This window comes from Vombatus ursinus, unplaced genomic scaffold (genome assembly GCF_900497805.2).
Source record: "Vombatus ursinus unplaced genomic scaffold, bare-nosed wombat genome assembly UNPS02014935.1, whole genome shotgun sequence".
Lineage (NCBI taxonomy): Eukaryota > Metazoa > Chordata > Mammalia > Diprotodontia > Vombatidae > Vombatus > Vombatus ursinus.
In genome coordinates, this window is record NW_020954713.1 from 4856651 (window position 1) to 4883991 (window position 27341).

At 47.5% G+C, this 27341-nt stretch overlaps 1 protein-coding gene across 3 annotated transcripts in view; it reads right to left on the bottom strand.

Moving 5' to 3' along the window:
• Window positions 1–27341, bottom strand: part of ULK1 (unc-51 like autophagy activating kinase 1) — a 54368-nt gene that overhangs the window by 12771 nt on the left and 14256 nt on the right. For 2 of the 3 annotated variants that reach the window (XM_027844108.1, XM_027844106.1), the window contains exons 5-18: window positions 27134–27170; window positions 22809–22982; window positions 19285–19358; window positions 14299–14400; window positions 12548–12606; window positions 11288–11370; window positions 8828–8878; window positions 8633–8715; window positions 7889–8045; window positions 6164–6224; window positions 5553–5642; window positions 4645–4776; window positions 2565–2707; window positions 1917–2018 (exon numbers count right to left, since the gene is read on the bottom strand). In XM_027844108.1, coding sequence (XP_027699909.1) covers window positions 1917–2018; window positions 2565–2707; window positions 4645–4776; window positions 5553–5642; window positions 6164–6224; window positions 7889–8045; window positions 8633–8715; window positions 8828–8878; window positions 11288–11370; window positions 12548–12606; window positions 14299–14400; window positions 19285–19358; window positions 22809–22982; window positions 27134–27170 — 1348 coding nt within the window. The remainder of the gene's footprint in view (window positions 1–1916; window positions 2019–2564; window positions 2708–4644; window positions 4777–5552; window positions 5643–6163; window positions 6225–7888; window positions 8046–8632; window positions 8716–8827; window positions 8879–11287; window positions 11371–12547; window positions 12607–14298; window positions 14401–19284; window positions 19359–22808; window positions 22983–27133; window positions 27171–27341) is intronic. The other variant, XM_027844107.1, reaches the window with a different exon arrangement.

Sequence of the window (27341 nt, forward strand, 5' to 3'; positions counted from 1 at the left end):
GAGCACTACTTACTATCTATGAGACCCTGGGCCTCAGTTTCCCCATCTGCAAAAACGAGAAGGAAAGTTAACACCAACAAACAGCATGAGACCACGCCAGGTCAGACAGCTGGGCTAAAATACGAGAGCCAACTTCCCAAAGCACACAAAGGAGGGGGCGGAGCCAAGGGGCAGGGACTTGAAAAATGTTTAGGGGAAGCAAGAGAGCTGATGCAACCTTGGACTGCATCATCAGATGTGTCAAGCGATGAGGAAAGAGATTTGATAATAAATATTTTCCTTCTTCCATCTGTGCAAATGCATATTAAACACAAGTAAAGCCAAGCTGATGTTGTAATTTTTACATTGAAATAAAAGTCTTCACTCTACTCTCTAGGGATGCAGCCTGGTCCTTTGGGGCCTTCTTAAATCCCAGGCCTTTTAATGTTAAGTCCAAGACTAAGGTGGTCACTGTCCCATTGTACTGGTCTTAGGCAGGACATCTTTGGAGCAGCATGTACCCAGTTCTGGGTGCCACATTTTAGAAAGGATATTGACAACCTCAGGAGCAACTAGGCAGGCACCCAGAACACTGAGCATCCAGGTGGGCATCCAGGACCGTACGTTCCCTGTAAAGATGCACTGAAGGAACTAGAAATATTTTAGCCTGGAAGAGTTTCAGGAGAGAGATGGTGATAGTTTTTTTTGTTTTTTTTTTTGGTGAGGCAATTGGGGTTAAGTGACTCGCCCAGAGTCACACAGCTAGTGAGTGTTATGTGTCTGTGAGCTTTCTTTGTTTATGTGAAGACCTCAGACATCCCTTCCAGCAATGAGATCCCTGGTTAATAGCAGTCCTGCCTGTGAAGGCGTGATGAAACAGGAAAGAGATGGAAAGAGATCTTGGTTCTGGAGTAAGAGAACCTGGATTCAAATCCCATCCCTAATGCTCATCACCTGTGCCACCTTGGGCTGCTTGACCTCTTGGGTCTCGAATGTAAATCGAGAGGATGCCTTCCAAATCTAAAACTGTGGTCCTACTATGTGTAAAGCACTTTGTAAAGTGTCCGCTGTTAGACCAGGGGTTCTTAATCTGTCATCTGTGACCTCTTAAAAAATGCTTGGATAAAGAAATGGCAAACAGAATGATTTCAGAAAAACTTCACGTGAACTGATGCAGACAAGGGGGTTGAAGCAGAACAACCTTGTATATAGTAACAGCATTAATGAGTTACCTATTCTAGCAACACAATGATCAGGACTCACGATGAAAAATACTCTCAGCCTCCAGAGAAAGAACTGATGTCATCTGAATACAGACCGAAGCTTCTATTTTTTCACTTACTTTTTTTTTAGTTTTCTTGTACAAAATGACTAATATGGAAATGTTTTACATGCTTTACATGACTGCACATGTATAACCTACATCAGATTGCTTTCTCAGGAAGGGAAGATAGACTATGCCCCTAAAAACTTTAAAAGAATGCTAAAGATTGTTTTTACGTGTAATTGGAGGAAAAATAAAATATATAAAAAATAAATCATTAAATGTTTAATAAAAAAAAAAAACAACAACCGTGGATAACAGCATGTCTGGTTTCCTTTGCAATCCTCTTATTTTATGCATTTAAAACATTTAAAACCTTGGGAAGGGTGGGATCCCGAGGCTTTAGACGGACTGTCAGGGGAGTCCAGGACACAAACAAGGTTAAGAAACCCAGGATCACACACTAAGCTTCTTTGGAATTACAGTACTCTGCCCCAAGTAGCTATAAACTCCCCTCTCGGGCTATTGAGGCCTTATAGTGCCACTTCCCAAGGAGAGACTGGGGCCTTCCAATAGCGGCCTCTTTAAATGAGGGGCAATCCATAAGGAGGGTCCGCATCTCCCCACCCCAGAAGCAGGGGCTTCAGAGTCAACACACCCCCTTGAAACATACCAGGTCTGGAGACCCTGCTGCCACCGCTGCCAACTCCACACATCTCAGTGCCTTGTGGGGAGGGGACCCTGCTCGGGCCTGGACGCTCTGGGATGGCTCCAGCTGTTACAGTGATAAAAGAATCAGAGCCCTAGCAAGAGAGGGAAACTGAGACACCCCCAGCCTGACAGTCTCCTAGTCCTGGCAAACTCCTCAACCTCTAATGGGGCTTTTTAAAATCCACCAATGAGGTCTCAGAACCCCTGGGATCTGGGGCCAAGCCTCTCACTCAGGGCACAAACAGCTTCTGTCTATCCTGGAGCACACAGTTCTCCCCCTAGTCTCCACCAATCCAGGTGTCTTGTACTTGAAACTTGGTCCCACACTCCCCTTCTTTCAAGGGAATCCTTCTTGACTAAGCTCCATCCACCCAGATTACACCATCTACCACCCTTCCTTCCTCAGTCTCACATTATATATTCCCAACCAGGCTCTAAGGTCCAGAAAGGCAGGGACCATGTGCCACTGTATCAGAATGCCCAAGACAGGGCTCTATCCACAGGAAAAGACACACAGGCAGGTGGAGACAGCACTCACAGGGCTGGGAGCATCTAATCTATGAGGTCGAGCAGGGTCTAATGTTACAAGACAAAGGGGAAGGGAACTCACCTTGGGGAGATGGGTTATACGGCTTGGCACCTCCCAAAGACTTCCTGGGAAAGGTGGCTCCATGCTCAGGGAAAAATGGGGGGGAGATGCCAGTCTTAAAGCCCAGGGGGCTGGTACTGCTGGACCTCCGAACCATCCCGGACCTGAGGGGTGAGAGAGAGAGGCAGTGAGACCCTTGCCCTGCTGTGGACCCTGTTCATGCAACCTTGCCTCCAGCGTGGCATTTGAAAGACCAGGCCCTCAGGGGAAGAGGGAGAGAAGGTCGTGAGAGCCCAGGTTACTGAGGATCCCACAGCAAGGATCCCTCTAAGGCCCTAGTGAGCAGGGCTGGAGAAGGTCGAGTGAGCATGGAAACAACTGAGTATCTACAGAACCCCCAAATTTTCTGTTTCTCTAAGAAGCAGCCCCCACCAAGGAGGAGTTCAAACGTATTCCAGCTCCAGACAACACACATCTCAGAGCCAGCCAGCGTACGCTGGAGAATACTGAGCACATGAGACTGACCCCACCCACGTCAGGACCCTTCCAGCTTCCCACTGCAGACCTGGGGCTTAGCTCAAGGGCCATCCGGTCCCCCACGCCTCGGCTGATAAAGTCCTCCCTGACCTGACCCAATTATAGTTTGGGCTTACTTTATACGGCACAATGGAGCTGATAGTGGCCTTGAAGCCCGGATGCCTTGGATGACACATATGGGCTGTGTGAGCCTGAGCTAGTCCCTTAAACGCTCATCGTCCCAACTAAACTCTGACCTTCTACTGGAAGCATTTCCTAAGGTCCCTTTAATGCCAGTGCCTAGGCCTACTTATCTAGTAAGTAGCTGGTTTTGTATAGATTAGGTTCCAGTGGCTCCCTCATTAGACTGGAAGCTCCTTCAGGGCAGCTTTTATCTTCTACCTCTTTTAGTCTCCCCGTTAACTAGCCCAGAGCCAGACAGATGCTTAGTGAAAGTTGATCATTGATTAATGTTTCTTCCCAGGAGGATACAAACTCCTTAAGGGCAGGGTCTGCTTCATTTTTATCTTTCCCCAAGTGCCCAGCCCTGGATAAAGGATACTTACTGAATAAATGAAGTGAGCCTTTCTCCAGCCTCTAGGCTAGCCCACCCTAGGGGCTAAGACTTCAGAGAAAAAGCATTGTGATACAGTGGGGATAAAAGCAGGGGTTTGGGAGCCTGAGAGTGGGGGTTCACATCTTTGATTTGCCGATCACTGACCATGATGCTTACCAGCTAACCTAGGGTAAGTCACTTTGTGGCCCAGTTTTCCCATTTGTAAAATGGAGGTGAGAATGGACAAGAGGTCCCATTTTACCTCGATTTCCTCCTTGGTAAAAAGGGGGGTCCTTCCATCTCTAAATATGATCTTATGATCCCTTTGGCCTTTTCTCCCCAAAGAAGCTGCCCTACAGACTGGGGAGAAAGGCAGCTCAAAGAGGAAGTGGGGCAGTGGACCCAGGGGCCCCTCCACTCACCCGTGACTAAGTTCCCTACTTCATATTCATAACCCGCCTACCTCAGTTAAGGGACCGAGAAAAAACCAAAATCTGGCCCAGCTAATTGATGCGTGTGCACTACTTGCATCCTCATCCTCTTCTCAGCCACAAGACCCCAAACTTTCTTTAGCACAATGCCTGGCACACAGCAGGTGCTTAATAAATGCTTATTCCCTTCCATTCCCTTTTTTCTACCTAACTGCCTGGGATAATGCAGAAAGCCTCCTGGATTGTGTCAGGAGACCTATTCTCAAAAACCATGGTCCTGACCATCCCTTTCTCTGCTCTAAGCCTCAGTTCCCTGACCTATAAAATGGGTATAATAATCCTTGCCTTATTATCTACTGCACTACAGGGCTGTACTGAGGTTAGTCTCATCTTTGTCCCCCCGAGGTTCAGATAGAAATGGTCCTGGGAAAGGCTTCTTTCTCTCTCTCCTGTTGTCTTTTGAATTTAATGTTCAATGGATGATCATGACTATTATTCCAGTAATTAATAGATAGTACTAATCTCTGGCCTACAAAACCAGAGCTGGGAAGGCCCCAGGAAGCTCATCTCTGGCCCGGGCAGGAAGGCCAACACTCACCGTGGCGGTGGCGGAGTGTACTGGTTGGGGGACTGGAGGTTCTGTTCGATTCTCCTGTAGTTCTGGATCTGAGTGGGGACAGGGATGGGGACGGACGGGCCGTACCTGCTACTAGAGAAAGCACTGGGTCGGCTGGGGTAGCAGAGAAGGAAGGGCAAGAGAAGACAAAGGCTGTGAGACCGAGGTCGCCCTCTGCTCAAAGGCTGGAATGAGCGAGACCCCCTCTCCTACCCTACTCAGCCCCTCCGTGTTTAGAGTTTGGGCTCCTTTGGGAAATTCAACTACAGAGATTAATTCTCCAAGTCTCTTCAGACAGAGACATTCCCTCGAAAGGACCCCACATGTGACGCAGCAGTGGGCACAGCCTCCTTCCTCCTAAGGAAATGCCATTGGCTCCAACCCCAGCCCAGCCTCCAGCAGTCAAGCACCAGCTGGATCTCATCCTGGTCACACACATCTGGGATTTTCCACGGCCTGAGCCCTGGGGACTTTTTCCATAAACTGACCCCCATCCTGGGTTAGGGGAATTCCTGGCTCTGACATTGAGGTCACAGCAGCATCTAGGATGAATGAACCCCAGGCCCCAACCTCTACCCCAATTAGAGACATAAAGCCTGCTCTATTAGCCAAAGAGCTGGGGGCTTCCTTGGCTGTAGTGGCATGCACACTGGGCAGGGGGCTCTGGTGGAGACAGAGGAAGACATGATGGCAGCACGGCCATGGTGTGTCCCCAGATGAGAAGGTCTGTGAGAGGTGGCCCACGAGTTGGGCTACCTGAGGGCAGGAGGCTTTGATCTCCCACAGACCGGGGGGCGGGATTTCCTAGGATATTGGGTTTTATATCACTCTCTCCACCCCGAGCCACAGACAATCCCCTGGTCCCCTAATCATCACCAAGACCTGCTTACCCAGAGGGGCTGGGGGAACCACTGTAGGGGGGTGAGGGAGACGGTGTCCGTCCCTGGCTCTCCAGCCCAGCCGAAGTTACCAGGGAGCTCCTGGAAAGACAATAAGCCTTCAGTGGAGACACGCCAGGCTGTCAGACCCTCTCCTCTCAGCTTCCCAAGGACAGGCTGCAACTTGGCAATTGAGCTAAGATACACAGTATAGTGGCCGCCTTCCTGGGAGTGGGGAGACCTGGGTTGTAGTCTCCCCGTTTTGTTCCCCTCTCCTCTCTGTACTTCATTTAAAACCCCTCGCACCTTGTCACGAAGCACAAAGAAAGATGAAATGAAGAGCTTTCAAGGCATCCTAGAGGAGCAGTGGGGTGGGAGGCAGGAGGCAGATTTAGGCTTCCCAAAAAGGAAAGCTGTCCATGATCAGAAAGGGCAGGTTGGAGGGGCAGAGGGGGACCCCCTTGCTGAAGGGCTTCAAGCAGGGGTTAGACCCCCTGTAAATGGGGATGCTTGTTTAGGGCTGGGTTGGATTTGATGATCTCTGAGGTCCCTTCCAACTCTGAGGTATTAGTAGGGGTGGCAGGGGTGGGCCAGGGGTGTCAGGAGTGGGGAGGGGACCTTACCCACTGTACATCAGACTGTCCTGAGTGGCCTTGGCTCCAGCAGCTTCCCCTGTCAAGTCAGCTGAGATCAGGGAGAAAGAGATAACTTCATTCAGTGATACGAGGACCGAGGTGGCCCTCTGGCCTCCAGGCATCCTTCTCTACCTACACCCCCAATATACCCCACCACAGTAGCCTAAAATATAACCGGATTGAGATTCCTAAAGACCATCCTGACCCCTGCTGTCCGTCTGCTTGAGTCCTCTAAGCAACCCCTGCCTCCAGAAGTCCAACCTCCTTCGTGGGGCATTCAAGCCTACCCCAACCTCTGTGCCCCCCACGTCCCAACATACTTCACCCCTGCTGGTACCAACCCACATACACATACACACATCATTCACGGGGCACCAGGAGAAGTCCAAAAACCTGGGTTCCTATCTCAGTTCTGCTTCTGACTACACTAATCTCTCTGGGCCTCAGAGTCCTTATCTGTGAAATGAGGGGGTCGGGTCAGACGGTGCCTGGGGTGCCTTCCAGCTCTAGAGCACTAACTAGGCCCTCAAAGAACACTATGACTGTTCAGTGGGTAGAGCCTCCTGACCTAGGGTCAGAGTTCAAATTCAGCCTCGAACACCTTGTGACCCCGGGGGCTCTCTCGGCCTCAGCTTCCTCATCTGTAAAATGGAGATGATAATAAACCTTCCCTTCCCAGGGTTGTTGTGAGGATCAAAGGACATGACAGTTATAAAGCACCACAAAAATGCCTTTGTTGTGATTATTCCATGACTCAGTAGGCCCCACATGATTCAACCAGGCACCTTGGATTTGGGGGTCAAAAACATGGAATTTAGGATGGGACCACATGCCCTCTAAGGTCCCTCCCAGCTCTAAATTAATAATGTGATCCTATGATCTAGGTTTGGGCTCACACGGGCCTTTTGCTGTCAATCACACCCCCGGCCTGCATGGCTTGTCTGCCCTGTGTTGGAGGGAACGGTGCAAAGAATCAGGAGCCCATCGGTGAGTCCAAAGACTCTGAAAAGAAAGGCCAGGCCTTAGTTTTCCACCAGAACCTCAATTACCAAACAGCTTTCAGGCCACTGTAAAAGCCCGGGAGGGGCCAGCCAGGGCTTACTGTAACTGGTGACTCATCGTTGCTGCCCAATGCCCTTGTCTCTGACAGAGCCTGGGGCCTGGGCCAGCTCCATCCAAGCCCAGTTTACTGGCCAGCGGTTTCCAGGCTACTCAGGGCCACAAGAGGCAGGAAGAAACACATGAAAATAACGATGAGCCCTCTGAGGCAACGCTGGGGTCAAGAAAGGGGGAGAAACCACCAGGTCTCTGTGCAAGAACCCAAACGAAACCCAGCCCCAGGAGAGGTATCTGTTTAAACAGAAATCAACTCAATTTCCCCAAGAGGTTTGGGTCAGATTGTTTTGGACCCACAGGCTTGAAGTGCTCACTCACTGCCTGTGTGATCTGCAACAAGTCACTTTCCCCTCACTGGGCCTCAGCTTTCTCATCTGCAAAATGGAGAGGATTCCATTCTATGTTCCCATGTATCAAGAACCTGACTGGCAAATGCAGGAAGCTAGAACCTCTGCGCCCATCAGAGGCACGGACAGGGCACTGACAACCACACAGACAGTCACATGGCCTAGGGAAGGGCATCCAGGAACGTCCAGGGGACAGTTCTAGCAACTTCTCTCCATGGCCACCCCCACAGCCTTTCACAGGGGCTCTTACTTGGGAACTGGGCAGGGACCATGACGAAATCATCTGTGTCACAGGAAGAGTTCTTGCTGCTGCCACCTGAGTCCTTGGAACCCTGGAGGAAGCCTCCTGGATCTGGGGCTGGGGAGGTCAGCGTCTTCTGCAGCTGCTGCTGCATCTCTCCGAGGGACTGCTCCAAGCAAGAGGGAAGAGGGGAAAGCAGCGGGTGAGGAGGGGATGGGGAATGGAGGGAGGAAGGGAGAGGAGAGAGGGCAGGCTTGGAACACGTCCCCTCACCTCAACAAGCTTTCTGAAGCAGAGACTTACTCTACTCTCATCTGAGGGAATGAAAGCAGATGGGTGGCCCAGATGACATCATGAAGGTCACAGCTAGCTCTCTATCTAATAATTAATTTTGCCTGCGCATCCAAAGTACTGGGGCACCTTGGACAGGGGTCAGGAGACTTAAGGGTCATAGTCCCTGATCTGCCATGAATTCACTGTGTCAGCAGGCCAACGATGGCCGCCATCTGCAAAGTGAAGGGAGCTGGCCAGATCTCCCAAACCCTGCCCAGCACGAGGGAGGCCCAGGTTCTCCAAAAGGACGGGCTTCTGCAATAACCCTCCCCTCCTTTGGAGGATGGAGCAGCAGGCGTGGGCGAGCTTCAATAAGAGAAAACACCAGCCCCTTCACCTAGGACATCCATCCTCCCTTTGTCTCCCCTGGGCCCAGCACATGCTGGTGGACTGACTGATTCTGTCCAGGAGGATACTCACAGGAGGCGAGGCCAGGTGGGAGGTAGAGCTGCTGCTGGAAGAACTGCCTGAGCTGGGGTACGAGGGCATGGGCACTGGGGGAGCTGCAGAGAGAGAGCAGGCGTCACCACTGAGCTCACTCCCCAGCACCCTTGGCCCCAAGACCCTGGGACAGAGGGGGGATGGAGGGATGGCAGAGGGGGTCCCTTCACTCACATTTCTTGATGGAGGAGCTTGTATCCAAGAAAGGGTGATGGAAAAATTCATCTAAATGAGGAGAGAAAGCAGAGTTCAGGAAACAAGAAGGCCAAGGAAAGCCAGGCACAGGCAGGCCCCCACTGCACCTACATGCCCCAAGTCACATATTCGGCAAGAAGGAAGACCCAGAGGAGAACTCTGGACTTGAAATCAGGAAGACCGAGGTTCAAATCCTGCCTCAGCCACTTTACTAGTTCTTCGACTCTGGGTACGTCCCATAAGGCTCAGTTTGCTCATCTGAAAAAAATGAGGGGGCTGGACTCAACGGCCGTATAATTTTTTTCAGACCTCACGGGGTTCTTAATGGAGCAGGGTGGGGTGTAGGTGTGGGTGTGGAAGTTTCACCCACCCAGAAGAATGTTCCCACAGACTGTGTTTGCAGAGGCCAGAACTAGGGACAAAGCGGGCAGCCAGCGATGCCCACAAATGTGAGTATTACTGTAGCAGGAGCTGTGAAGCAAGGAGCTCCAGGGACACTTACAGGAACTGATGCAGAGAGAAAGAAGCAGAGTCAGTGACCAGCAAAGTAAATGAAAGAGGGTGAAAAGTCTAGTTTAGGTCACAGCTCACAACACTCTAGGGCTTTAAGGATCTTTTTTTTGGGGGGGGGGCTTTGTTTTTTAAATAAAATATTTATTTTAGGATCCTTTCTAAAAATTTTGAGTTCTGAGTTCTCTCCCCTCCTGCCTACCTCTCTCCCACCTACTGAGAAGGCAAGAAACGTAATATCAATCATTACTGGAAATCAGGCAAAACGTATTTCCATATCAGCCATATTGCAGACACAGCAAGAAACAAAATTTAAAAAGTATGCTTCAGTTTTCACTCAGACACCCATCAGTCCTTGCTCTGGAGGTGAAGAGCATTTTCCATCCTAAATCTTTCTGAAGTATCTGGGATTGATGTGCTGATCAGAATACAAAGACTTTAAGGATTATAAAAAGTGCACAACTATTCTACCCATTTTACAGATGAGGTAACTGGTTTATTTTCTCCGTATCACACACAGTGGAGTCAGGTATTACGAGGATGGCACACTGGACTTCAGAGTCAGGAAGGCCTGTGTGTGTGAATCCTTCCTTCCTCGGACACATGTGTTAACTCTATGACTCCTTGTCTGCCTCAGCACCCTCATCTGCAAAATGGGAGATTAATTCCTACAGAACTTAGAGGGGTTGTTGTGAGGTTCAAAGGAGCATTTACAAACCCATAGATGTCAAGTTAATAAACAAATTAAAAGAACCTTAGGCTGACCACAAAACTGCCTCCCACTCCAGCACGCCATGGGGCAGAGCTAAGAGAAAGTCCTCCACAACTGAAGCAAGTGCACAATCCCTCCCTTTGTCTTCTGCCTGCAACACAGCTCAGTGGTGCAGTGTAGAGAGTCCTGGTCTTGGAATTGGGAAGACCGGAGTTCAAATCCAGCTGTAGACATGACCTCGTGGTATGACCCTGGGTAAGTCAATTGCTATGTGCCTCAGTTTCCTGATCTGTAAAATGGGAATAATAAAATCACCTATCTTCCAGGGTTGTTTTGAGGATAAAATTAGCTATGTGTGAATATGAGGCAGTTAGGTGGCAGCACAGTGAACAGAATGCTGGGCCCAGAGTCAGAAAGACCTGAGTTCAAATTCAGCCTTAGGCGCTTAAGAGATGGGTGATCCTGGACAAGTCACTTCATCTGTTTGCCTCAGTTTTCTCATCTGTAAAATGGGGATAATAACAGCACCTACCTCCCAGGGTTGCTGTAAGGACCAAATGAGTTCATTGTAAAGCGTTCAGCATATCGCCTGGCACATAGTATTATATAAATGTTAGCTGTGATGACAATGATGATAGAGTGCTTTGGAAACCTCAAAGCACCATAAACATCACCACTATCATCATTTCATTTTCATCTTTGTGCCCTTATCACCTGCAGAGGGCGAGTACTTAATAAAATAAAATAAAGAGATTGAACCGAATGACCTCTAATTATAAATCTACCAACCCGTTCCAGGAATTAAGGGCTTGTCCAGAGCCCCCAATAAATCCAAGACTGTACCAAGTGCCTAGGACAATGCAATACTCTCTAGCCTGGAAATCAAGTTCTCCCTCCCTCATCTGGTGCCCCATCCCACCTACAAAAACAGAAAGGACAAAGTCCTGGGGAATAAATCATCTATGGGTCCCGTGTGCCAGTGAGAAGCAAGGTGTGCTGGGGGCGAAGTTTCGTGTGTGTGTGTGTGTGTGTGTGTGTGTGTGTGAAAAACCTGTACAGAGCATCCTTTATGTTCTAGCCCGTAAGTATGTAATTGGAAGCATTTCCACAACACCTTCGCCCCACCAATTGGGAAATCAGTGTACAAGAAGGAGAATAAACAGACTGAGGCCCTGTTAGCCTCTTTTCCCAAAACCTGGGGCTGCTTTGCCACTTACCAAAGTCCATCCGATCTTTATGGTTCCGCTGAAGAAGGCCCAGAAGCAGCTGTCTCAGGGGGCTGGATGTCTCCCTGGGGATGCTGGATGTACAGAGAAACAAAAATGTCAACTCAAAAAAAAAGTATAAATATATAAAATGTATATGTGTGTGTGTGTGTGTATATGTACATATATGTGTGCGTGTATGTATACACATATGAGAGAGCTATCAGTTGTTTCAGTCACGTCTGACTCATGATTCCATTTGGGGTTTTCTTGGTACCAATGTGGTTTGCCATTTCCTTCTCCAGCTCATTTTACAGATGAGGGAACTAAGGCAAACAAGGTGAAATGACATGTCCAGGGTCACACAGGTAGGTAAGTGTTTGAGGCCAGATTTGAACTCAGGAAGATGAGTCTTCCTGACTCCAAGCCCAGTGTTCTATTCACTGGACCACCTAGCTGCCCCAAATTGCTAGCTATAGATCTCTATATATTTACAACTTATAGCTATATTTATCTGTATCTATATCTACCTATCTATGACACTTTAACGTAGGTTAAATGCTTAACAGTAACCCCAAGGAATAGGGGCTATTATTATCACTCCCATTTTACAGAATGAGAAACTGAGTGACGGTCAAAGAAGTCACATGACTTGCCCACACTCAATCTCTGAACCCAGGTCTCCTTGATTCACAGGCCAAGAACTCTCTGAACGAGGCCAATGGTGTCAAACTAATAGAAAGAGGAGCCATGAATCCATACCAAAGGATCCCCGTAGGCTCCATACTGATTGAAAAAACCACATCTATGTTAACATCTATGTATTTTCATCTGCTCTGTTAAACATTTACCAACTGCATTTTAACCTGGCCTGGGCTACATGAAGACACGTGTTGGACGCCTCTGCCCCCAGCCACGTTGGTCAACCTGCAAAGGCTGGAGCGAGCACGATGCCAGGGAACACAGAGTACCAATACTGGAAACTTGGCTCTGCCCTGGATGTTTACAGAGTGCAGGGCATGGAGACAAGGGGGATTTGGGTTCAAATCCCATCATGGACACTCAGTCCACACAGAACCTTGAACAAGTCACAAAAACCTCTCTCCAGGACTCAGTTTAAAATGAAAGCTGGGAACTCAAGGGCCTTTAATCCAGGATCTGAGTGACCTTTCTACACCTCAGCGTCCTCTCCTACACTTTGTAAAACGAAGGCATTGGATCAGATCATGGGGAAGGTGATTTTAGGGCCGAGCTACCAAGGGAAACTCTCACCTGGGCAACAGCGTCTTATTCTTCTCATAGAACAGTCGTAGATCCTGTGGACTGCTGGCCTGGGAGAGGGAAAAACAACAGATAATATTAACAACTGGCACATGTGGCAGATTTCCAAAGGGCTGTATCTGAGGTCATTTGCACCAGGTTGTAGCTGTCTCCACCCACTCCCCACCTGGACCAGCACTCTCAAATGGAATGGGCTGACTTAGGATGTGGCGGTTCCTTATCAGGGTCTGGAAGGCTGGAGCAGAACATGCAGAGTGTTCATCTGCTGGCTCAGTTCTGAGCTGCCCCTCATGACTACTAATGGGGTCCACTAGGTCCTTCTTCCCTCCACAGCAGAGATGAAGTGCTTAGAAACTGAGGGTGGCCTTTAACACCCCAAGATTTTTTGCCTGATGGGACCAGAAACATCCAGAAAGTTGACCAAAAAAAGGAAAATGGGGGCAGCTAGGTGGCACAGTGGATAGAGCTCTGGCCTTGGAGTCAGGAGGACCTGAGTTCAAATTCGACCTCATTGACACTAGCTGTGTAACCTTGGGCAAGTCACTTAACCCCAACTGCCTAACCAAAAAAAAGAAAGATAAAGAAAAAAAAAAAAGGAAAATGACATGCTGGTGGGGTTATGTGAAAACAGGCACGCTGCTGGTGTGGGACTGGATACCTAGGCATGAGACTATACCATTAAAGTCTAAGTTGGTGCTGTAAATATAACAGATCATAAACCTAATGAGTCTTTCCAAATGATAGCATACACATTTAACAAGGCTATAAAATAAAAACTAAACTCCCATTAAAAACGAAACAAAACAAAACCCAGACTGCTGGTGGAGCCGTGAATTGGTCCAGCACAATTTGGAAATCATGCTCCCTAACTTCCTACAGTGTGCATGTGCATACCCCCTGACCCAGCTCTACCACTGCTAGGCCTAGATCCCAAAGACATCAAAGAAGAAAAGGACCCCCATACATACAACAATATTTACAGTACTTTTTGTGGTAGCAAAGAACTGGAAACTAAGGGCCTGCTCATCAATTGGAGAAAAGTTAAGTTATGGTATGTAAATATGATAAAGAGGGACTGTTTTCAAAGACAACGTGAAAAGGGGAGGGGGTAGCTAGGTGGTGCAGTGGATAGAGCACCAGCCTTGAAGTCAGGAGGACTTGAGCTCAAATCTGGCCTCAGACCAAACACTTGTCACTAACTAGCTGTGTGACCCTGGGCAAGTCACTTAACCCCAATTGCCAAAAAAAAACAAAAAACAAAAAACAAAAAAAAGAAAAAAAAACAAAAACATGAAAGGGACAGTTCAAGAGAAACTTAAGAGAGGCTTTCATGGAATTGACCCAGTGTGAAGTAAGCAGAACCAGGAGAATAATTTACAAAGTCACATCACCATCGTAAAGACAAATAACTCATCGATAGCAATGACAGACCACGTCAGAGTACTCATGATTTCATGCTACCCATCTCCTGATAGAGGTGACGGCCTCAGGGTCAAGAATGAGATAGGACTTTTGGACGGGAGTTTATTTTACGTGACTATGATGAGTATTTGCTACAAGAGTTTTTTTTTTTTACCTCTAACTGGGAAGGGAAGGGGCAAAATAGAGGGCAAGAAAAAAAGTAGGTTTTTATTTATTAAAAAAAACATACATAAAAAAGGATGACCCAGCCAAGGGATTTCCCTTTTCCTGTTCAGAGCAGCTCAAGGTCCCTAAAAGGGCTTCCTCCCCTAAGCACTCACCTGGAAGGGAGCCTTGCCTGTCAGACACTGGTAGATGATTGTCCCTATACTCCACAGATCAGCTTTGGCATCATAGTGTTGGGACATGATGACTTCGGGGGCCTGTGGGAACACAAGGTATTTCTTAGTGAGTCAACGAGCATGGTATAAGTGCCAACTATGTGCCAGGCTGTGCATTGTGCCACGTGCTGCTGAGAGAAAGAAAGGGGAAAACCCACAGTCCTCACCCTCAAGGTCCTGAGGTTCTGATGAATGGTGGGGGTGGGGAGGCAACACATAAATAGTGACAGAGGATACCTCCAGGGAACACTTCCAAGTTCTGTAAATGACAGGATAGCTTCTTCCCAGGGGGACCAGCTGAAGACTGATTCCGGCCCTCAAGAAAGTCCGTGACCCCACAGAACTTGGCCCCTCCCTAACGCCTGTCCTTGGATTTGCAGGAGCATAAAAAGATGAAGGTGGGGGGGTGTCACTGCTAGGAACATCTCCGGTGCCTGGCACATAGAGTCGATATTCGTGAATATGTGTGATTTTTCTCAGAACAGCAACTCTCAGTGTGGGATCTCCCTTCACCAAGCCAGGTCCTAGCCTCTCTGGATCTCAGAGAGACCAGAAACACAGACTGAGAGCTGCAAGAGACCCTCAGAGGTCACCTAGCCCAACCCCCTTCATTTTACAAATGAGAAAGAGGAGATTTTCTTTAAGGTCATACAGGTAGTGTATAGAATAAAAAGATCCAAGTTCAAATCAGGCCTTAAGACACATAGGAGCTGTGTGACCCTGAGCAAGTCACTTAACCTCTGCCTTAGTTTCCTCACCTGTAAAATGGGGATGATAATAATAGCACCTACCTCCCAGGACTGTTGTGAAGGCCAAAGAGATAATATTTACAAAACACTTAGCACGGTGCCTGGCACACAGAAGGCGCTATATAAATGTTAGCTATTATTATTATCATTATTGTTGTTGTTATTGTTATTATCACCACCAGTACCACCACCACCATGATGCTGATGACATAGCCAGGTTCTAAATCCTGTTTCTCAACTCAAAATCTAGTGGTTCTTACTACTACTGCACCATACCTTCTCCCATATGAACTGAGTTTGGGCTAAGTTGGGGTCAGTTACAGAGATGTTCTGGGCTCTCGGCCCTGAAAGACACATGAAATCCCAAGCCCCAAGGATGTAATGATCATTAGGATGGATGGACAGTCAAGAGCCTACGTGATCAAGCATTTCTAATGATTTTTTCTAGATTAAAGGGACCTTTCAGGTAAAAGAAGCAAAGAGAATGGTGGCCCATGCCCTGGAGAAGTAGAAACAGGCCTCCTCAGTCTGTGAGCTGGACCAGAGTCTCCTTCCATAGTCAAGGAGGTGAAAGACGAAGAGGGGAAAGGGAAGGCTGAGAAACACTATCAAATGGAGACTTTCTGGGCAAGGTGGCTGCCTGAAAGTAGGCAGGAAAACCAGCTACCCACCACAGACAAGAGCAAAACCATCCACATCCTAAACAGGCCAATTAATGATTGAGAAACCCAAACTGAAAGTATAGAGCCTTCTTCCACCCCAGAACACCACAAAGTCAACCAGAAACCCGAGGCTTCTGTAGCAGAGGGGGTTTTTGATGGCAAAGGCAGCACCATACTGAGACAAAAAAACCAGCAGCCTCTCAAAGCTTGTAGGACTCAGTGTCTGAAGAAAGGAAGAGCTGAGTGTTTCCTGACAAAAACTTGGGGTGGGTGGAAAACCACAGCATAGGATCTGGAAACCCCCCAGAGGGGCAGCAAGCAGGTCTCTGAACAGCAAAGAACCAGACGTTGGAGTCTGTGTTGGAATGGGGGATGGGGGGCAAGAGATAACAGCCCTGAGACATGCGACTCAGTGCAGGGATCCTGGGGATCCAGGTCAAGCCTGACCACCCCAAAACCAGAGCAGGAGATGGAGCCTGGCCGAGCACAAAGCCCCAGTTCAAGAACTGAGGCTGGAAAGTGAACCATAGAACCCTGACCACTACTGTCCAGGGACACCTCAAAATTCAACCTGGAGAGTAATCCCATGACAACCACAGGCAGAGACTCAAAGGAAAACATGGATTTTCCACAAGGTCACAAAAGCAAAGAAATGAAGTGAGAAAAAAAAAAAAAACAATAAAAACACTGGAGGAAAGATATGGAAGGAGAATTAAGTAGTAAACCTTACCCAAAACCGGAATCCCTGAAAACTAAAAGACTCATCAGTAACCAATGGCTCCATGAGTCAGCAAGAAGTCTTAGACAAAACTGAAGAAAATGTAGCATATTGGACAGACATCAAAAACAACTGACCTAGAAAATAGGTCAAGGAGAAATAATTTTATCATTGAAATTATGATTTAAATTATGATTAAAAAAAAAAAAAGCCCAGACACACTATTTCAAGAAATCATTAATTAAAACTGTCCAAATATATTAGAACCAGAGGACAAATAAAGATAGGAAAAAAATTTGCGAATCACCTGCTGAAACACCAAAAGGATAAGTCCCGGGAATGTCATAGCCAAAATCCAGAATTTCCAAAATACTATAAGCAACCAGAAAGGAGTTCAACCAGAAGGGAATCAGTCAAAATCATATAAGACTTGGCAGCTTCTACTTAATCTGAGAGGAGAGCTTGGAAGACAAAAAGATTATATATAAAAATCTGTATCTCTCACTCTTCATATACATACAGAGACAGCAAGCGAGTAGGCAAGAGGGAGACCAAGAAAGAAAGAGACTTCTCTTTCCCTCCCCCTCCTTCCCTTCCCTCTCTCTCTCTGTATGTATGCATGTGTGTGTATGTATGCATGTATGTGTGTGTATGTATGTATACACAAAAAGATATCTATTTCTATATCTAAATCTATAGATATATAGAGAGGGAGTGGGGGGGGGGAGCTTGCAAACAAGAATTCACCTGCAAAGCTAAGTATAATACTAAAGGAGAAAAAAAATGGAATAGGATTTTTAATGGAATAGGATTATTAATCATTCTTGATGAAAAGACAATAGCTAAGTAGGAACTCTGAAATGGAAGCACAATACTCTGCAGAAATCTAGAAAGATAAACATATCTGAGCAACACAGGAAGGGGCTGTTTGATAATAAAGTACTAACATTCTAATGGGGGAAAATACACAAGTGCCCTTTCATAACCTTAATGTCTTCCAAGGGTATTAAGAAAGTTAAATGGTTTAAAAGGGCAAACAAACTTCTTGACCCAGAAAAGAGAATTAAAAAGAAAAGGAAAAAACAAAAAGCTAAGAACTGGAAATCAAAGAGGTGCCCATCAATCAGGGACTGGCTGGAAGAAACTTTGGTATGTGAATTTAATGGATTATTTAGGTCACAAAGAAATGACCAGAGGGAAGCTTTCAGAGAATCCTAGGAAATGAGAATAAGAAATGGAATTTAGAAGAACGTGAAGATCAATACTGTGACAACACTGTAAAGAAAAACAACTCTGAAAGACCTGTGAACTCTGATCAAAACCATGACCATCACCATAAAACCTAAAATGAAGCTTGTTACCTACTTCCCCACAGACAGAATGAGACTTTTCTCACATGGCCACGGAATGGATGTTTTGCTTGAGTATGATTATGTTACAAGCTTCCCCCCCCCAACCCCCTTCTTAATGGTGGGAATGGGGGAAGGCAATAGTATTGATACTGTGACTTTTTTTTTTAGATAACTGATAAACTGCCTAAGGATTAAGCTTCCATCCCAATGGAGGAACAGATCTATCTGGCCTTCTGATGCGGTGAGTCTGGCTCCTGGTATATCAGCGTGAATTGGTAGTGGTCAAGAACAGGCCTCACAAGAAAAAACAACCATGAAGAATCCTAAGGAACTCGGGGCGGGGGGGGGGGTAGTTTTAAGAAACAGAAGAACAATTTACATGATGACTGCCATGATACAGAGAGCAATCATGACTTCACAAGATTGTTGGCTAAGTATGCTTCATGGCAGAGAAGTCAAAGAGATGACTCTTGTGTGTGTGTTGACTGTCTCACTGAGTACATCCTTTCAACTCAATGCCCAACTCCTGTACAAGGCCATTCTGAGTCCCTCACAGCTGCAAATCAAAATGACCTTCTGTATCTCTTACATGAAGACACGTTCTACTATGTCCCTGCCACCCCTCTCTCTCCCAACCCACTGATAGAGTGTAAGTTATGTATCTCCCAGCATCGAAGACAATGCCAACTACCTTGTGGGCGTGATAGTGACTGATAGTGGGCTCTCCCTAATTAATGCCTGCTGACTGAAGGGAGGGTTCTATTGGGGTGAGGAGGAAGTCATTGGAAAAAGAATGATTGAAAAAAAATCTGTAATACATTAAATACATTAATACATTAAAGGGGAGAAAATGGTTAAAAGAAAGGGTATATCCTGCCATGGGTATGACACTGGGATAAGAAGTTTGAGAGGCCCTCTGGGTCAGCTTTCCACAGCTGAGCCAGAAACCCTCCTCCTTGTGCCCACCCCAGCTCTGCCTCCTAAGCCATTCAAAACCAAGCGGCTCCAATGAAAGAAGGACGGACCCTGGTCTGAAGAACCTAGAACCTGGCAATTCTTAAAGAGGAATGTCTGAGATTGTGTATGTGCACAGATATAGATAGGGGCAGGAAGAAGGGTCACAAGATGAGCCCTGGGTGTGGCACACGTGCATGTATGTGTGCATGGGATAAGCAAGGACAGGGTGCACTGTGGACATGAGAGAATTTGTCCAGAAGTGCACATATATACAAGCACATGTGTAAGGATGGTGTTTCTGTATACACACACACAGAACTCCATCTATTATATAGGTACATACATATGTGTGAAGGCAGTGTTTACCATTAACATGGGTGAATCCCTACATGGTACGTCCTTCCTGCCCACATATATGCCCATGCATATGTAAGCAAGCATGTATGTGGCAGGGTGGAAGGGAAAGGGAAAACAGGGACACCGCTCACCATGTACATAGGAGAACCGCAGAGTGTGGCCGCCATCATGTTGTTCTGTAGGTAACGGGCAAATCCAAAATCAGCTACAACAAAGAGATAAAAATGAATTCAGAGCTGATCCTGCAAAGGCCCTGCTTGCTTGGGCTGCCCAGCAATGCCCCAACTACCTTTGTCCTAAGACACTGAAAATTGTAATACTGACTAGGGGTCCAACTCCTGATATAGGCTCTCTATATATACCTGATATATACCTCCACAGACATACAAAGACCTCTGGAAGCCAAGGAGTTAATAGCCTCCCCTACCCCTCTCCTATTCCTCTTTCTCTCCCTACTCCTCCTGCCCCCATCCCTCCTGTTTCTCTCTCTCTCTCTCTCCCCCTCTCCCTTTCCCATTTTCTCTCCCCCTCTCTCTGTCTCTCTCTCCTCCCATTCCCATCTCTCTCTGCCAGGAGGGAGTCGTGGACACAGCTCCATCACAAGGATGCTGGGCCTCAGTATCTATCCCTCATTCTTAGCTACATGTGGGCAGGGACAGCTGGTCACGCGCTGGGAAAAATAGGGATATACAAGTGCTTCTTTGTCCCAAGTTGTTCCCAACAGAGCACAAACTTCTTGAGGGCAGGGACTGCTTTTTTGTCTTTCGGGGTCTGGCACAATGCCAGGCACAGCAACTTAAATAAGATGCTGAAAATTCTCCTCTCCCAGTTTACTTTGGGTCAACTCAGCCCCAAAGGAGCTGCTCCAAGTAAGATGCAGAGCTGGGCCGTGAATCTGGGTGTCACAGCCTTCTATAACCCTCCCTCCCTTCCCCAGCTAGGTGGCGGAGTGGATAGAATGTTAGACCTGCTGTCAGGAAGACCTGAGTTCAAGTCCAGACTCAAGTTTTTTACTAACTCCGTGATCCTGGGCAAGTCACTTAAACCTCTATTTGCCTCAGTTTCCTCAACTATAAAATGGGGATAATAGCATAACCTTCACCAGAGAGGGGTTGTTGTGAGATTCAAATGAGAGAATATTTGCAAAGTGCCTAGAACATAGTAGGCGCTTAATAAATGTTTATTTTCTTCCCTTCCCATCACCAATGCTATAGTTATCCCACAACATGAAGGCCAGAAGAAATGTACTGACTTCAATAGCAAGAAATTCTTAGTTTGGACCCAAGAGGGCTTCCTGACTCAGGGGGGCTGTTTGAATGGGAGCCAGTTACCACTCAGGGGACCTTGCTTGGATCTCCTCCCTTTTTCAGGTCTCAGTCTCCTCCTCTGCAAAGAAAATTGGAGAAGACCATTTTCTAAGGACCCTTCCAGCTTAAATTCTAAGATAGCTGTTTGGAGATAAGAGGCATGGACCAGGGAATTCTCCCAGCAGGGGCCTGTTCCTCGTGGGTCCCTGAACTCTCACCAGCCCCTGAATGACTAGGGCAAAGCAACCTGTGCATTCACGAGCCCCCATATCTCCCAGTCATAAAAGCCTGGCTCACACCTGAGCAACGCCTCAGACGACCCCATCTGCACTCATTAAGCAAGCTAACTCATTAAACAAACCTGTGGGGAGACAGAGCCAGAAATCAACTCTGCTCCTGGCTCAGTTACCCATTAACCTGTGTTGCCCCAGACAGAGAGAGGGAAATTGGGGACAAGAAGACTCTGGGGCCCCGGCATCCACCCTGCCTGGCCTTAGCTCCACGAAGAAGCTGAAAAAAACTATGGCTCAGTAGTGTCCCTCACTATGAGGCCCTACGCCCAGGGGTGTCTCCCAGGGAGTACATGTGGTAGCCTTGGAGTCACAGGATCTGGGTTCCAATACTGCCTTAGATACCAAGTAGGACAAGTCATGTGACTCCCTGGGCCTCAGTTTCCCTCTCTAAAATCAGAGGGCTGGACTAGATGACTTCTCCAGATCTATGATCCCAGGAAAATCAGGCTTTGGGATCAGCAACCATAAATTTTAGATCCCATTTTTACAGATCAGGAAACTGAGGCCCAAAGATTCAGTGACTTACCCAAGATCACACAGAGTAGGAATTGAACCCAGGTCCTCTGATTCTAAATCCAAATCTTTGGACTAGAGACTCCATCCTTCTCAACCTTTCCAAGGCTGCCTAGATAATTAATTCATGCTTTTAGAGATCAGGTTAAGGTTTGGACCTCAGTTACCCCAGTGTTGGGACTTTTCTATCTTCTCCCTCTCTCGCCTTGGAAGACATGCCCCCCCCAAAAATATCCATGATAATAACTGACTTTTTAACAGTGATTAGGAAAGCGTACCAGATGTGGAATCAGAGGTTTTGTTGTTGTTTGGTTGGTTCAATCATATCTGACTCTCTATGACCCCATTTGGGGTTTTCTTGGCCAAGATCCTGGAGGAGCTTACCATTTCTTTCTCCAGCTCATTTTACAGATGAGGAAACTGAGGCAAACAAGGTTAAGCGACCTGCCCAGAGTCACACAGCTAGTAAGAGTCTGAAGCCGGATCTGAACCCAGGCCTAGCCCTTTATCCACTGCACCCACCCAGCTGATCATCATGTTTACTATCCCCACTTGAAACTGAGGCTAAAGAGATCAAATGACTTGCTCAGATGACAGGCCCCTGAGGCAGGATCTGAACCTGGAATTCCCTAATTTCAAGGTTAATGCTCAATCCTTAATTTTGCAGGCTGCCTCTATCTTATAAATATGGGCCCAGGTTTGGAGGGGGAGGGGAAGGAGATTCCCCTCAAGGGACCACTCCCCTCTAGGGAAACTGACAAGTCAATCCTGCTTTTAGCACCTTCTTTAAATGGAAATGGAAAACAGCTACCACAGATCAAATCGAGAAAATGGGCGTTGTGAAACTGGCCCCAAAGAACAGAAAGAAGAAAAGAGAGAGAAATGGCGCCCCCCAACCCTTCCCAGAGGTGGAGGATGGGCCACGGGCATGCAGCACTGCAGAGAACAGAGATTTGTTTCGATGTATTTATCACATTGTGGAATTACTTTCTCTTTTTTGCTTAAAAAAATCCTCTAATAATACTAACAATAATTATAATTATAAATTATACAAATAACACACATACAGAGCACTTTAAGGTGTGCAAAGTGCTTTACAAATATTGTCTCATTTTACCCTAACAATTCTGAGAGGTAGGTGCTACTCTTATCTCCATTTTACAGCTGAGGAAACTGGGGCAGACAGTGGTGAAATGGCTTGCCCAGGGTCACACAGCAAGTTATTGTCTGAGGTTGGATTTGAACTCAGGTCTCCTTGACTCCAGGTCCAGGCGCTTTATCCACTGCGTCACCTCGCTGCCTGTAGTGGGTGCTTTAATAAATGCTTGTTGACTGGACAAGAGGCAAGTTTAGGCAACGTAAAACCAAACTATATAAACAAGACTCTTCTCTCTTCTTTTTTTAAAAGGAAAAGCAGGGCGCTTGTCACTGGAGCAGACAGTGAGCTCCCAAATGGCACCCGCAGGCCCTGCTTGTGTCCTAGGACAGAACCGTCACCTCCGAGCCAGGGCCAGTCACACAGGCCAGCCCACAGGGACTCACCAATCTTCACTCGGATGTTGTTGGGGTTGGACTTTCGGCCCCCAGAGTAGGACAAGAGGATATTCTGGGGCTTCAGGTCCCGGTGGATAATACCCTTGCTGTGTAGCATCTTCATGGCGCCTGCAATCTGCTGGAGGAAGAGCCGGATGGTGTCCTCACTCAGGGTCCGCATGGCTGCGAGAAAGAGGAGAGAAAGGAAAAAAAAAATTCAATCAACCACCAATGGCTGTAAAGTGCCTACCATGGTCCCGCTTGTTTCTGGGGCTCACCTGTCATGAAACATCCCCCCTCCCCAAAGGAGTAAGCCCATGAAAGAGCCCCCACCTCCTGAGATCAAACAATTCTGCAACCTCCCTCCCCCCATTTAGAAGTTCTTTATACTTCCCAAAGCCCCTCTTTCCTACCACCATCCATTATCACTATCCCCATTTTAGAGAGGAGACTGAGACCCAAAGAAGAAAAGGCACATCATGTGTGTAGGCTCACAGGGTGAACGTACAAAACTAGAGATAAATTCATACAAAAGCCTCAGTCACCTAACCCAGGAGTGGGGAATCTTTAGCCTCGAGGCAACAAGGGGCCCTCTAGGTCCTCAAGTGCGGCCCTTTGACTGAACCCTACCCCTGACCTAACCTCTCACTCTGGTGCTCCTTCTACAGAATTAGAAGGTGGGATGGGAGGAGTCCTTAGGGCACAGGGGGTAAAACCTGCTTCCTACACATGCCCTGGGATTAGGATCAAAGCTCAGTCTGGGGCCAGGCTCAGGGGATTTGGCGGAAACTCCATCCAGTCCAAAGTCTCCAATCCTAGCCTTCAGTAATCGGACCATCACCAACTAAGGCCAAAGAAAGGCTCCTTCCCTCTTCCCTGTTCCTGGACATACACTGTGTGTTTTATCTTCAGCAGAACATCTGGAAAGACCAGATGTTTGCATCAAGAACATTTCCTGGGCACTCCTAAACAAACCATGCCAAGGGGACATAAGGAAATAAGGCTGGAGGGCTCTCTGTTTTCAAGGGACTAACTCTGGCTATCCCAGATGCTCCTTTCTGAGCGATGTGTAGAGAAAGGAGGTAGGGGAGGACTTCACTTAGCAAAAAAACAAAAAACAAATGCGTGCATGTGTGCATACATATGCACAGACATAGCAAACTTCTGGAAAAAATATAGGAATGACAGCTTGTTAATAAACATTTTCTAAAAACAACTGTATATGTAATTCTCTTTAGTTCTTTGCATACTGAAATGCTGTTTCAATGATTCACTTCATAACAAAAAAAAATTAAATTACAAGAACCAAGAAATTTGTTTAAAATATCCTCTGGGATCCAAGATACCTTCCCCCTCCTATACCTTCTGCTCTCAAGGTGGGGGTCCATGGGTGCAGGAACATGCTAGATAACATCAGATTTTTTTCTGATGTGCGGATTGATTTTGGCTAAATTTCAATTTTTCTAGTATTCAGGTCATAGGGTTGAGAGCAAATTCTCACAATTCCTCCTCCCTCCAGAGAAACTTGGAACTACTGGGACTCAGGAGCAAAAGAACAACAGCCGTGCATGAGTGAATGAATGTGTGAGTGAGCGTGTGTGTATGTGTCTGTCTGTCTGCCCATGACCCTTCCCTGCCAGCCTCCATGATCACCAGCTTGTTTCCCTGTGGAAAAGGTCCTGGTATCAGAGGCCCCATGCCTCTGATGCTTACTAGTTGGGGGACCTTGGGGATGAATCATTTAACCAGTCTGGGCCTCAGTTTCCTCATACGTAAATGAGGGAGTTGACTAGATTACCCCTAAGGTCTCTCCCAGCCTTCAATCTATGGTCCTCTAGACTCAGCTGAAGAGACCTCAAGGGCAGAGGGACAAAACTGGGTCAGTTGCCCTCCCCAACCCCCCAAAGCCCAGATGCCTAGAAGAAGTCTTTCCTAGTTAGACATGGTTCCCATCATGTGGCGGGGAGGGCAACACCAAAGTATCTCTCCTCCAAGCTCCCTTATAACCAGAACAGAAACAGGGAGCTTAGTCTGGAGTTTGGCAACATGCAAAAGTTAAGTGGATTATGGAGAAATCGAACCCAGACCATTAGCACTCAACCCTGGGCTACCTAGACACTAAATGTGGCCCCTCTTTCTGTTCCCTTCAAGTGCTTTCTTGCATACCAGCTCCTCCGGGAGGGATTCCTTCCCCCATTTTACAGATGAGTACATTCAAGGCTAGAGAGGAAGAAGTGATCTGCCCACATGTGCACAGGTTGGTACTGGTAGACAGATGCAAGCATGGACACACACAGCTGAGCCATGCACCCAGGCCCACACGGCACATCACCAGACCACAACCCGTGCTCGGAGTTATAATCAGAATCCTTCCATCACACTCCACAAAGAGCAAACAAGGGCTCCGGGACCAATCGATCAGAAGGGGCCTCCCAGAGAAAAGGGGGAGAGGCTAGAGAGGAAGAGCCATCTGCCTCCCTAAGGGGCCTCCTGGACACTTGGCTGGACAGTCTGGACAGCTTGGCTACGCCAGCCCCCATACTGGACCCTGAGGACACAAGCTTATCAGCACGTTAAAGGTCACGGAGCTGAGCTCAGATAGGACGTCCAGCATCCAGACGGTTGTCAAAGAGAAAAGTAAACAGAGCAGGGGGCTAGGCCCAGGGCTGTCTGGCCAGGTAGGGGCGAGACCACAGACCAGTACCGCCTTCAATCAACCCCAATATTTACACACTGCCTACTGCTTATGTGGGTATATGTGTACATGGGAGGAGGCCTAGCCCCAGTGAATGGTCCTTTGGCCCATCTGTCAATGTTCAGCCCTGCCAGATACAGCAGGGACCCAGGTCTAGGAATAAGGAGCCTCTAACTGCCTCAACCACTGAGTGGATGGATGATCTTGGGGCTAGGTGCTTACTTGCCTCACCTGAGGCCTCAGATGGTCCCTCTTCCAGCTACAGTCACCAACACCACTCACATTTCTAGAGCACCCTAATCTAAGATGAAGGGCTTTGTCATGTTCTTCTAACAAATAAGCCCATGAGTTTGGGAGTATAAGACTTTTCATGCCCCCTACACAGGAGAGGAAACGAGCTTGGACACTATGACCTGTTCTGACCCAAGAACAGGCAGAAGTGAGATGTAAACACCCAGGGCGTCTTTGATCTCTCCAGAGCCAGCACTCTCTTCCTAGCAAGCCCGGCTCCCTCCTCCTGGCATCCCAAACCCCAGTTCTCATTCTAGGCTTGCTTTCTGGAAACTCCCACAGGCCTCCCCCTCTAACCCCACTAATACCCACTGTCATGCCCAGCAACTAGAGAACACAAGCCCCCATCTCTCCCTAAGCCCTCTCACCAACCCGGGCTATAAAGGCAAAAGTAATCCAAACACCTCTTCTAAGGAGCCCCAACCTTGGGACAGATGCCTCCCTGCTTTATTTAGGGTCCCCAAAGAAGATCTGGAGGGGCAGACTACAAACCTCAGGGCCTGACCACCCTGGGGCAAGAGAAGTGACCTTGGGCCTATTAGTGTCCTAACCTTGAGCTGGTCCACCCCTCATTCCTCCCCACTCCAAACCACCCGCACCAAGCTCCAGACCCCAAACATACTCCCTTCTCTCTCTCTCTCCATGGCCAAAACATCTGCTCTGGTCAGAAATTAGCTTATTAATAATTTATTCTCTTTGCCTGCGGTTGGCCTCCTTGGCTGATAATAAAAAGGAAAAGAGAGAGAAGCCAAACTAAGGAAAGCAGCTAGCATTTCTATCACATTTTAAGGTTTGCTAAAGCACTTTGCTTAAAATAACAATCGTAGCTAAGGATTATACTGCGCTTACTATGTGCCAGGTACTGTGCTAAGTGTTTTATGATTATTACATCACCTGAGCCTCACAACCAACCTGGGAAATAGGTGCTATTACTATCCCCATTTTACAGATGAGGAAACTGAGGCAAACAGAGGTTAAGGGACTTATCCAGGGTCACACAGCACTGAGGACAGATTTTTCAGTCAGATTTTCCTGACTATCCACTGCCATCTCACTGATACCCACCAACAATGCTAGGAGGCCATCACTCTTATTATTCCTATTTTACAGAGAAGAAAACTAAGCACAGACAGGTTAAACAACTCATCCAAGGTCACAGCAAGTACCTGAGAAGGGATTTGAACTCAGCTTTTTCTGACTTCTAGTCCCTCACTACCAGTTTGCCAGGTAAATCCAAATCACTGGCTGGGCAATCCTCAGCATGCCACACTCTAGACCCTTCCCCAGCTGTATGGGCACACTTCCTTGATCCCAAGAACCCTTTTAACAGTGGGGCCGAGTTACTCACAGTGCAGGTAGTCAGCAAGGTCGCCCCCATTGCAGTACTGAAAGAGAGAAGAGAAAAGTCAATCTCAGGTGTCATGACAGTTTCCCATCTGTAAAACCTCCAAAGGGCTCTCCCCAGCTCAAAATTCTGTCTTCTGAAGACCCTCCCAGCTCTGACATCCTATATTCTAAGGGCCCTCCCAGCCCTGACATTGTGTTCTAAGGGCCCT